This window comes from Nothoprocta perdicaria, unplaced genomic scaffold (genome assembly GCF_003342845.1).
Source record: "Nothoprocta perdicaria isolate Ctin4 unplaced genomic scaffold, notPer1 scaffold_97, whole genome shotgun sequence".
Taxonomy (NCBI): domain Eukaryota; kingdom Metazoa; phylum Chordata; class Aves; order Tinamiformes; family Tinamidae; genus Nothoprocta; species Nothoprocta perdicaria.
Genome location: NW_020456276.1, coordinates 94,397 through 107,104, shown reverse-complemented (window position 1 = coordinate 107,104; position 12,708 = coordinate 94,397). Strand labels below are relative to the sequence as shown.

Genomic DNA, 12,708 nt, shown 5'->3' with positions numbered 1-12,708 from the left:
GGCGGGGGGGGAAGATGACTTATACAGCCATGAATATAAGGCTGAAATAAGGAAGAGAAAGTCCCTTCTGAAAAGCGGTAAACCAGAATGGAAAAGGTGATATCTTTAGCACCGATGTAAGGAAAAGCATTTGGAAAATACAGACAACCAGGAAATGAAGTTACTTAACAATGAAGCTATAAGTGGAGTTAAGCGAGTAGACTACAAGGACAAAGTGAGAYGGACCAAAAGAGCTATTTCTGGCAGATAATCACAAATTTTAAGCTATTGCACTGCATTTAATTCCATGAACTGGCCAAGCAATTTTTTTCTCCTCTGGCGGAAAGGTAGCTGCATTAAAAAAATAAAGTCTCTCCAACTTTAATAAGCAGTTCCAACTGGATTATTTTTAGACCCAGGCTTGCAGAGCCACCTCCGCACCCCTGGTTATTGTATAGGTGGCACCACAATCGGGGCAGACTCAAATGTTCAAAGTCAACTTCTTGATTTAATAGGCAGCCCTCTGCTTTGAAGTCCAAGGCGATGCTTTCAAAACTTATTTCCAATTGCACGGGATGCTCATTCATCCTTTGCAACTATTTCCCCCCTCTTTTATCAGAACGCTTGTGCAATGCCCTTAGTGAGACGCTGCTCAATATACCAGTTGTTATGTGCATGACAAAGGTGCTGTCTCTTAGTCCATGCCGTTGCTTGCCGGGCAGCATTAATGATCTCTTTACCGTGTAGTTCCAGAACCAGGGCCCCAGGGTTCCTGCGAGAAGCTGGATTGCTACTGTACAGAGCACAGACTCTGTGACATCAAATCTATGCACGAGGGAGAGAAACATTGCAACGTGAGCACTGCTTTTTACTGAGCACCTCTGCTATTGCCACCCATTAGAACCAACTTCTGGTCACAATGTGAAACACAAATGCAGGCAGCTCCTTTAGAGCATTGCAAAACCACCACTGGGATAATTCCCTTATTCTGCTCTTTAAATTAATGAGCGTGGAAAAAAAATAGGGCATTAAAGAATTGACAGAAATACTTCAATTTGTGCATATTCAAAACTCCATACCGACCTTATCCAATTTACTGTTTCGGGGTATAACATCATTGAGGGGGCAAACGCAATCACTGCTTCATGCAGGAGAAAACAAATGGCATGAAATCCCTGGCTCCAAGCTGGAGCAAATAAAACCATAATTAAACAGACAACTTGGGATCTCATCTTCATCACCCGTGAATGGCACTCAGTGTATTTTTTCACATAATGGTGCTTCTCTAATTTTTTGTAGACTGGAAACCCAGATAACAAATCGGTCGTGGTCTTCAGGCTTCGCTGGCTGCATCTTCCGTTAGCTGCCTCCGAGAGAAAACACGGATTCACGCTCCGTGCTGCCTCACCTCCTTGACCTCTCCACGAATGATGTTAGAGAGGAGGCCAAGGCAGCTACAGGCTGTTACTCAGGGGTGAGCAAGCTATACGTCCTGCATATACTTGCTTTTCATCCCATCAGCAAAGGGTGAAAAATAAACCACAGCAAAGACAACTACAATACATATCTAGCACTTTGGTACAGGCTTGTAACATTATTTTAATAGCTAATTAATTTAACATTTGATCTAATTAAAGTTGCATTAAACTGCCTTGTTTAGAAATGATTCCGCAATGAATTCAAGCATGGTAGAAATTCCATTTAAAGCAAATGCTCATCAAAATGTTTTTAAACAGCAGCGTTCAAGCTACACATACGTACAACAGGCAATTTTGTTGCTTTTGGAAACTGGAATTCTCTCTTTTTTTTTTGACTTTACTAAGAAAAAAATCAGTATTTGCAATTCAAACATGGCTAAATTTTAACATTATTTAGGAAAACTTAAAAAGGGGACGACCAACTTAGGCATGTGCTTGACTTTATTTAAATATTGCCAGTGACAACACTTGTTTTCTTGCTCTGCGAGGTTTACTTGCTAAACGGGGAAGGATTTTGAGCAAGGCAACACACCACTGGCTAGCCACACATGAAGAGCATGCCCTTGTCAACACTAATTTATTGAGCATCTTCAACACATAATTTTTATCATGTCCTGGCTTAATTAAACAAGCTAAGACTTAGACTTGAAAATGGCAACCAGTGAATCAAGTTTCGTAGCCTCCAGACAGCTGCAGTCCATTCTTCCCTTGCCCAAAACAGAGAACCAAAGGCTTCAGCTCAAACTTGAGACTTTTTGAGAGAGTCAAGCAAGCAAAAACATCAAGAAGCAGATACTTACACTGCAGACTGAAATCAACTCAAATGTTATTAATACAGCTGATTTAGTGCCATAAAACATGTTAAAAGTATTAAGAGTGGTTTGCATGCATCCCTCTTCTCCTCTCCAACCCACAAAAGTCACTGTGACAGCCCCAGTGCAGCATTACAAATCCAGAGAAAAAACACACTTGCCTCAGTGGAAAACAGAAGTTATGAGCCTGGGAAACTCCAGGATAACAGTTTGGTACTCTGAGCAGCAGCACTTTGGGCCAAGAAATGATTTTTCCATCTGTATTATCCATATCTACCAGGCRTGCAAGTGCAATTACTCAGGCTGGGCAAGGGGCTACTAATGGGAGCATGAGACAAAAGATTGTTCTCTTGAAGGAACCATGGCACCCAYGAGAAATTGTTCATTGTCACATGAGAGAAAAAGGCTATGGAGTGACAAGCAAAAAGTCCAAATGTTTAGTTAAAAGGCTGCTATGAAGTTGACTCTTAACTCCTTCCAATGCATTCTCACTTATGTACATAAGTAACATTAAAAAGCAAACTGCACAAAAGTTTGTGCAGTTACAGAAAATTCACCGCTAGGTAAACCGCTAGCGGTAAACCGCTAGGTAAAAACAAAAATTAAAAATTAACCAAAGGCTCTTTTCCTTTCCTTTTTGCAATACGCTTCAGCTGACACGCTCATTTTTCCTTTTGTTGCCCATTAAAGCAGGTTAAATGTTTGGCAGGCAAGAAAAACGGGTGAAGCTTGCGTGTATCGTGTTGGAACTCAGCTTTGCACAGTGRTAAAGCCTCATTCACTGATAAAAACAACAGAAAAAAAAAAGAATCAGCAGCAACATCTCATCTCAGTTCAAAACACTGTCAAAAGACTTCTAAGCAAGAAAGGAAGTGGAGGAGGATCATCATGGAGAAATTCATTATGGTTTGCTACAGCCCTCATTAATTTCAGCTGTATGTATTACAGTGCAGCAAGGCACTTATGTTTCAATACAAATAAAGTGCTAGTGAAACGCTGACTGGTGCAAGGAGTAACTGAAGTGCATGGACAAAAACAGACCACAAGCAAACTCCACAGCTCCACCTTTTTGTGAGGGTGGAGAAGCAAAGTCCTCCCTGACATCCAAAGGCTCTGCACTGAACTTCAAACCTCCCTCTGCAAATAGCAGAGCAGTTAAAGTCCTTCAGAAAACGCTGAAGAACTGAGATGGAAAGTGTTAAACTGTGGGAATTACTGCCTTATCTCCTCCTATAAGCCTGAGATCCCGAAATTGCTCCCAAGAGCAAGCACTCACTGAGCTCAACTTTCTCAGCTTGAGAAGTTTCCAGCTATGGGTGTTGAGATCTGGTGCGAGTTTGATGTCCAGGACAACCAACCAACTCCTTTTCTGTTAAGTTCTATAAAAAAAGTGTGGGTTTCTGAAATACCCCCTCATTTGCTCATCTCTGTAGTAGTACTGGATGGAGGGCTCTAAACATTAGACAACTCGATGTTCTTCCCTCCCTAACTGGCTCCATTATCAAGGGGGCTCTCGCTCACATCCAACTGCTGCAATGTCATTTCACAGGAATGTTCCAGGATTCTCCAGCATTCCTCAAGGGTGGCTGTTTCATCAGATAGCCTGAACTGTCTTGCTTTCTCTAGGGGCTGTTATTCATTAGGGATTACTACTCAGCAAAGCAACATCTGTAACTTTTCAATTGTCTGAATGCTCTTAAGTGCTCTTCCCTCTTCAAGTTGCCCAACAGGCTTCATCCAGGCCTCTAATTACAACGGCTTCAAGATCATGTTGTGCAATCCATGAGCTGAGCTTTATGAAGCACCCTTAGAAATTAATTCCCATCTCATTGCTCGTCTCCACACATCTTTGATCRCTACAATTGCCAACTTTCCATTATCTCAATTAAAGAAAGCTCGAATAAACCAGATATTTCTCTTACAAGTTAGTGCATTAAGTGCTGGAGTTCATGGTGCAGTCACATCTCCATGGCTCCACGTGGATCCTTGATGGATCCCTTTTTTACAAAAATGTTTTTACACTTTCCCAACTCAGCACAGTCACATCTATAATGCCTTAATTTCTGTGCTCTAGGTGTCTGCACAGCTCCAACCCAGGGGCTGGGCTGCTGGGGCTCACATCTCTTAAGAAAGCAATAGTGTTTRCAAAGTGGAAGCCAGTTCAGACCTTAAAAAGCCCAAGAGCTTCAGAATCACTGTTTTCTCTACTGAATTTAAGATGCTCCTGCAGAGTCAGGCTATTTCTGCACTGAGTTGCAGATTGGATACGTTACTGAACCTGCATAGACACATGGACAGCTGCTAATAACCTCGCTGAGGCCAGCCCAACTAGGAGGTGTGGAAACAGAGAACCCACGTGGAGTAATTTTGGTCCAAGAAGGACTAATAATCACAACTAATATCACATCTAATAATTGTAATTGGACTCAGCTGACTGCATGCAAATTCCTTCCACAGTTTGTGATTCATATCCTGCACCGTCTTTCAAAAATCAGAGATCAAATAAACCTGCTCCCAAGTAGGCCACTTGTTCCTTTTTCTTTCTTTTTCTTTTTTTTTTTTAAATTAAGAAAAAAACTCTATATCTCTACTAACTGTGATGTTTCCTGTTGTCTTTGCACTGCCGGTGCTGTCACAGTGACTTTTACTGTAACCTACCTGATTCATCGTGATACTTGCAGCTTCCTCGCTGACAATTTTTAAGCAACACTGACCTCTAGCTAACTTCTGAGTAATGAAACCCACTCAAGTTGCCTTTCAAGAGGTCTGTATCAGCTGCCAAGACCTAATAAGAGTATTTGATCATTTAAAGACGGAGACATCATCAAGACCTTCCTATTTCACGCGATTTTGTAATCCTAGAGTGGCCCAGGACAGCTCAGCAGTTGCAGATAGGAAGAACCAGATAGGAAGAACCAGAACAGCTGATGTCACTAACGGAGTTAAATGTATAGTCAACTTGCTGAATTGCCACATTCCTCCAGAGTATTGCAGATGGGGCAGGAAAGCTCTTGGTTTGATTGTGCTCTGTTAGTGTGCTCAGTGATTGTGCTCAGTCTGGACTGAGTTTAAGGACTGAAACGTTGATCTCTCCAATCCCTTTAGCAGCCAGCTGCTCTTTTCTGAGCCCTTTTCACTTCTCCTGGTCTCCATAAGGAAAAACAATCGCTCCGACACCAGCTCATCACATACTATAAGTAATCCCAAACTCCATGCCCTTTCCTGCTTCTTGCATGTAGGTCCCTATGGCTCCGAAAAGATAGATAAAACACAGCCTTTTTTGTTTAAARTTTTGCAAAAGCAAAGTTTCAAAAAGCCTAACATCAAACAGCAAGAATCATTTACCAAAATAATGAGTAATCAGAGTTTTTGCCARGGGAACAAATGTCAGCTCGTGGCAGTTTATTAACCTTACAACACAGGGCAAATTAAACAAATGTGTTTATCATACAATGCTGTCCAATATCGCAAATAATGACATGCAGGCTTCTGTGTCCTTATTACCTCGTCTACAGTAGCCATACGCTGATGGGTCCAACTCTCCTAAAATACAACCATGCATAACATTGTGTCTGCTGCAAATTCTTGTCTCCAAGCTTAAAGATTTGTCACAAAGTGAAAAAGCTACAGGGAATACCAGCTGTAATACACATATCTGTCTGGAGCCAAAAAGCAAATCAGGCRCCTTTGGTACTTGCATCTGTAAAGTCAAGCACATGCCAAGGTTTCCAAAAGTGGAAAAATTTTGTTATTAAGGCCCCATAAAAGTTAAGGGAAGTTAGGACTCAGTATTGAGTCCTCTAGTACGCCTTGAAAGTAATACACCTAAGAGTACATAAATTGAACCTAGTCTCTCACTTTTAATGTTGAAGTATCAAAGAATCATCAGAAATTACTTTTACTTTGGTGTTATCAGGATTAGAATATGGATCTAGATTTCAGACTGCCACCATCTGATACAAGCACTCAGTTCTTAGGGAAGAAACACAATGTGCTTTCCCTTACTTCAGTTTAATTCATATCATAAGCTCCTGATTAAATAAGATGGCAAAAGACTAGTTTTCTATTCCTAACACAAGCTAAATAACATTTGATRTTAACTGTGGATCCAACATAAGAGCTATCCCAAGCTATATGCATGTATATATATATATATAGGAATATAAACAATTTACTCTACAGATCTTCACTATAATTACACAAAAYTGAACTAGACAGGAAAGCAGTATAATTTTCACCCTTACTTTCAGCCAGGTTACTTACATCCCGAAGCGCAGCGTTCCAGAGACGTAGGTCTGCCAATGTGCGCAGTAAAACATGAATGTTGCAGCAAAACAACAAAAGAACATCCAGTCAGGGTTGGTTCCAAGCTGCACAGCAATACAAGTTCCCAAAACCACAAAGACTGCAGAAGAAAATCAGTCACATAGTAAAAAATAAAAATAAAAATAAAAATGTGTATGCGTGTAAAGACCCATCCCAGAATCAAATCTAATTGAGGACCCAGAAAAAGAGAAACAGTGTGAAATTAACCCAGTCTTAACATTTCACAGATGTTAAAAAAAGTCAATGTTTCCATTCAAAAAGGAAAAAGGCAAGAAGTAGTACAGACTGTAGAAGTGTATTTAAATTCTTATCAGTTGCCAGATGTTCTCAGTACTGAGGACTTTGAAGCACCCTCCATTTTCACTGACATTAATGCCATTAGAAATCAAGAGACTTCTACAGTTTATGTAGTTAGAGCCTTTGGTCATAAGTGGAGTTTTCTCGCATGGTTTGCTGAATAAATTTTTCCCCCTTTTCTTCATTTTCATCATGCTACAGAGAAAAACCCAATGCCTGTCCCACAAGATCCATAAGGCATCTGTGCATTTCTTTTAAACACATAAGAAATCATTTATAAACATTTAAAGTGCAAAAGCTTTAAAATGTAAGTAATCAAAATATTGTACCCCTTCTTTTGAAAGAGCTAAACTTCCAGATAGCTGAATGAATTCTATACATTGGGAAGGGACTCAATCTTATTTATACTAGTCTTAAAGCTGGCCTGCTACTGCCCCACCATTTAGGCACCATATTTGACTTTACGATCGTTCTACATAAGTTAGATCTAAAAATGAAGATGGAAAAGCATTTTGGAAGGCTTCTTATAGCAAACTGCCCAAAGCAACACTGAGAAAGCTGACAGAGAAACCTGATGGCTCAGGCTGAATTAGCCCCATCCTTAATTCATTCAGTGTAAATGTAATACAAGAAAGGTCGCATCTGGTTAATTAAGAGAACTGCACACAGACAACAGGGCTGACCAGGGAGCTTCACCGTCAGCAATATCACTTGCCCATTTCTTCAATAACAAGTAACCCAAGACTTTTGTGTACTCCAGATTTCATCCCTAAACAGGGATCAAATTAACCCTCATACTTCAAATGAAAAATGACAATACCTGTAGAAAGGGAATCACAGCCATGATCAAAAAGTTCTCCTAAGGGAGTACTGCTATTTGTCCTTCTTGCTTGCTTCCCATCTATAGCATCCAGGGACTGGTAAATGAAAAGGCCACATGCACAAGCAATATATGCCCAGGGAGGTGCCTATGGAAGAAATTGTCAATGATAACAAAAGATTTTTAAGCCTTCAGGCCTGTTTTATTCAGGCTGCCACATACTCTCCTTTAACAGTTCATTCGCACACATTTTCTCATCTAAATAGCTTCAAAACTACATGCATGGACCCCTCCACTTCCCAATAGCTGGTCCTTATAGGGGCAGGCAGAGCAAGTTATATGTGGAAATGCACGAAATAACTGTGAAACAGGAAGCATTAGCTTAGATCAATAGGCAAAGCAAGTCTTCTAAAGCAAGAAGGAAAGCTCCGCTGAACAGCTGAGAAATTTATAGCACCACGTATGCAAAGCCGTGCACAGCTAAGCTCTTGTGTCGCTTCTGCTTCCCGCGGGGGAACGTGTAAACCACCCGAGCAATCAGCAGCTCCAGCGCTTTCTTAGCCCCCCACCACGCACAACAGCCTCAGCACCACCGAGCTCTTTGGGCAGGACTCGGCGAGACGCCACGGGCCAAACCACCACCGAATACGGGGTACTGCCAGGCTGCGGGGCGCTCGCTCCACAAAATCAGCTGTGATTTGTAAGACTTGAGGACTCCAGAGTCAACCCCACTTTTTCTTTTTTTTTCTTCCTTTTGTAGACCACAAGAGCCTCTCAGAGATCCATGCCTTAATATTCACAGCCTGGAGGGCAAGGTGGTATAAATATAAAAACCAGATTTGGGTTTCATCCTGCTTTGAAAGCTGGCACTGTGCTCTGCTTTTCGCAATGCGTTCACCCCAGGAGAAGGGAGAACATGTCACCTCACACGRCCATGCTCAGGAGAGGTGACAATCCAATGGAATCCCATCCCGTGACACCGTTTCTATTTCTCACATATCGATTTGACACTCACTGTTACCTTTCAGAGTCAGATAATTCTATCCCTATAAACTTAAAAAAAAAAATCAGACTGTTGGCTCTTCTTGCACACTACTTTCATCATCAGTGTATTAAATGTTTATATCTGCATAAGATTTCACATCTGTCTATATTACACAACTCTTTGGAGTCTTTTTAAGCAAGAAAAGTGCATTTRCATTGCTAGCTGTGCTTTGCTAGCTGGGTCTCCCCTGTCCCAAACTAAGCAGACAGCAGAACAAGCCATATTTTRTTTCCTTTGTGGCTACCAGAGAATTTCTAAGACAGCTACATTCCCCTTGCTGAACCTTTAACCAGATGGAAGTGCCAACTGCCCTTTGAAAAAAGGACAACTAAGAAAGAGCTACGAAGAGCAGGTTATTTATAGCTGAAAGCAAAACTGCTTTCAGAAGTAAACTGTGTTTTCTGCAGCCGTGGAGCCCTATCTTCCTCTCAGCTATTTGATGCTTAAAAGCACAAGCTTCCTGCTTTGCCACCAAAGCAGCATCCTCCCTGTCCTGCCTGCACCTAGGGCTGCAGCATCACACTGCAAATCTGACAGGGCTGAAAGCTCCCTCTGCAAAAAGTTATTTTTCAGCAAAGTGAGAAAAGGGGAACTATTTTGTGCTTAGCAAATGGGATTGAATTGCTGCARATAAAGCAGTGCTTTAATGTGGCAGATTGCTGCTAACAATATGATATACTGACTCTGAGTGTAGCTTGGTCTGTATTTCAGGAGTTTAATTACCACCTGGATCACATTTGTACTCTAGATGTTAATTATGCTCTGGTTCAGCAGCCTATACTACCTGCTGCTTTGCAGAAGCAGAGACAGGGCAAAATCTCCCTACTGAAATCCAAACTCTCAAGTACAGGGAATACTGCTATCCAGGAAGAGTGAAGGTTAAAATAAAGGACACCACAGCCTGGAGGGAGGAACTGGAAGTATTCACCACTCAAACTTAATAGTTACTTTTCATTTTAAACTTGCAAAATTATTGCATAGCTATTTCAACAGATTTCTAGAAGAGGTAAACATCTCTTTGCTATGTCATACAGGAAAGTGATTAAAGTGGGATGCACAGTGCTGAACGTCCCAACTCACAAGGACATTCGATCATGAATTCAATTGTGATTTCAATCTCAATCCTCAGTCTCAGCTACTAGACTTGGTTATGTAGGAGCTCAGATACTCCAAGGACTAGAACTCAAGAGTTTCCCCAGCTATTAAATAAGTAGAATATTCTCTGCATCAAATAAACCCTTTCTGCATTCATAYAGGCACAGTTCACAGTGTGTTCTATGTAAGATGGCAATACAGGCCAACACACAACATAATTTGCCAGGGCTCCAGATGGGATAGAGAAAGGTCTGTTTTAACAAGCTGGGTTTTGTCACTTAAGTCATGTTGCCATGATGTCCCAAGCAGCAGCACCTGATCTCAAGCCCTTCACTGTAACTCAAGCTGCCTTCACAGGTCGACTCAATTAACCGTCCATCGATCCAGCTTGCGCTTCTTGTTTGTGGTAACTCTAGATCACACAGAGCCAAAGGTGACAACCTTGTCACGCAACAAGAAAGTAAGCAGGCAACGTGTCACACAGGTTATGACAGCTGCAACTCCATTTCTTCCTTGCTTGCACACCAACTCAAACATATCCCGTCAGGCAGCAGCTTTCTTGCAGCAGGTCCCTGCCAGCTGCTTCCACAAGTTGTTTTGGAGCTAGACCCCATTTCRCCCCTTGAGCAGCACCCAGCGGACTCACTCAGCAAGCAGCAGCATCCTACCTCCCAAATTCACGTGTGCTCTTTTCACATGCAAGTACTGACATGGCAGCACACACACACACACTGAAAGTACATCAAAAATAACAGCATAAACCTGAAGACTGCAGGCTCTTAAGTGAGAAATAGCTCTCCACAAATAGAATTCATGCAAGAACAGTGCCAGAGCACACTAAACATGAACTAAGCTCATCAGAGGCCTGGTACTTACCTGTTCTGTAGCTGTCGGGCAGTAATACACTAATATCAGAGTTGTAAATATATTTATTAACAGTCCGATGACAGTGATCAGATTTGGGGCAATCCAGGCTGGAACTCTTCCAACTAACCATTCCCAGTAACCTTGCATTAGCGGTTCAAGCAGGGATCGTCCAGCACTCTGATATTTGTGTTCTTCCAACCGTTTTAGCTGGTGCTTTGACAAGGGAGGCGTGGGCAACTGAACGAGTTTGCTTAACACACATCCAGCAGCAGGGACGTGACCACAGCCCGCAGGGGACTCCAGGTGCGACTCCCCACATCGTCTCTTCACGTTTCGATGCCCGCTCATGGATCGGTTGGCCTCCAAATTTTTATTTGGCAGGTAACAGCTGCTGCGAAGAATCATAAGATCCTGCAAAGAAGAAGATTTGGGCATCACGAAGGATACAGAGATGATTTAAAGTGACCAAAAGCTTCTCTAAAGAGCATTTCTTTAGCCAACAAAATACAAAAACAAGAAAAAAAAATAAAAAGGAAAAAGCTAAAATCGTTTTCACTTAGAAAAGAAATATATTCAGAACTTTGTAAGAGAGAATAGGGAAGAAGCATCCGCAATGTAGTTGCAAAAAGGTAAGTTGCTTTTATTCTTCCTTTTTTTACCTTTCCTGCTGCTCACTGAAGCAAATATCCTGTGTTCCCCAGCATTTCAGCAGCAGATGAAWCACACGCCGCTGATTTATGTTACAGACACACTCAGACACACTCAGACCCCTCACCTCTCTCCCCTAGGAGAGCTACATCTATTTGCATCTGTTATATATATGCTATATGCTCTGAGAGATGAAAATCTTCCTGCTTGCCAGGTAAGGACACTGAAAATACCACAAATACAGAAAAAAAAAAAAAAATGAAGTCTTTCAGACAGAGGGAAATTCTGGAAGCATCTCAAGTTCCCCAGGCTTGAAAGCAGCTTTGCCTCTTTGGTCAAGCTGAACCACCACCTAAAGGCAGTTGTAAAAAAATATCAAGAAATACGATCTAATAACAATAACAACACTAATAAATGCTTATTTCACCTTGCTGTGGTTTTAGCTTTGCAGGTTTTTTTGTTTATCTTTAGTTTAGCCCAAGCCAGGTGAAAGCAATTATTTGCACATCACTCRGGATGAGCAAGAGACACAGAGGAGCTATGAAATCATGACAGGCTTTAGCTGCTCCCAGACAGCCCAATGACAGCGGCAAGAAGGAAAAGCTGCCTTGGGAAGAGAGTTTCCAGCATAAACGGGGACATTTGGGGTGTTCCATCTCTCTTGGAGACCAAGAAACACAGAGAACCCAGGGAAGCAAACCAGGCAGCAGCGGAGGGCTGCTCAAAGGGAAGCCTTGCTGCATAGACACAAGCAGTCAGAGAGAGAAAGGAACACGAGTTCTTCAGCGTAGCAGAGTAAAGCCCAGGAGAGGAAGGGCAACGGGGACAGAGAATAAGGCAGGTAAAGCAAAGGTCAACCCCGGCACAACCACGCGCCGGGGCAGCCCTCGGCCACGCAGGGCCGGGCCCGGGGGGGGGGCGGCGGCAGCAACGGGGAGGCCGCGAGCTGCCAGGCCCCGCCGGGCGGTAAGTTCCGGAGCGGCGGCCCCGCACCCGCCGCTCCCGGCGGCCCGAGCCGGTCATGGCGGCGGGAGCGGCGCTGAGCCCCGCGCTTTGCCCTTCCCGCCCCGCGCACGGAGGGCGCCGCGGCCCGCGGGGGCCCGGCCGCGCAGGCCCAGGCCTGACCCCCCCCAGACCCCAGTACTCCGCGTACGGGCGCCCCGCCGCCCTGCCAGGCCCCGGGCGGCGCGGAGGACCAGCCGAACCGGGCCGGCCCAGCGGAAACCCCCTCGTGCCCGGCGCCCACCCGAGCGGCCCGGGACACCCGGCATTTACCTCAGGCCTCCGCACACTGGGCGGCGCTTTACGCCCCTTTTGCGACTGCCGGAAAGGAGGTGGGCG

At 43.3% G+C, this 12,708-nt stretch overlaps 1 protein-coding gene across 3 annotated transcripts in view; it reads right to left on the bottom strand.

Moving 5' to 3' along the window:
• Positions 1-12,708, bottom strand: part of CEPT1 (choline/ethanolamine phosphotransferase 1) — a 26,624-nt gene that overhangs the window by 12,439 nt on the left and 1,477 nt on the right. Inside the window, exons 2-5 of one of the 3 annotated variants that reach the window (XM_026053116.1) lie at positions 10,729-11,130; positions 7,713-7,860; positions 6,533-6,674; positions 720-804 (exon numbers count right to left, since the gene is read on the bottom strand). In XM_026053116.1, the coding sequence (XP_025908901.1) occupies positions 720-804; positions 6,533-6,674; positions 7,713-7,860; positions 10,729-11,124 (771 nt within the window). In that variant the 5' untranslated portion in view covers positions 11,125-11,130. Of the gene's footprint in view, positions 1-719; positions 805-6,532; positions 6,675-7,712; positions 7,861-10,728; positions 11,131-12,642; positions 12,690-12,708 lie in introns of those variants that run through there. The other 2 variants (XM_026053115.1, XM_026053117.1) reach the window with 2 other exon arrangements.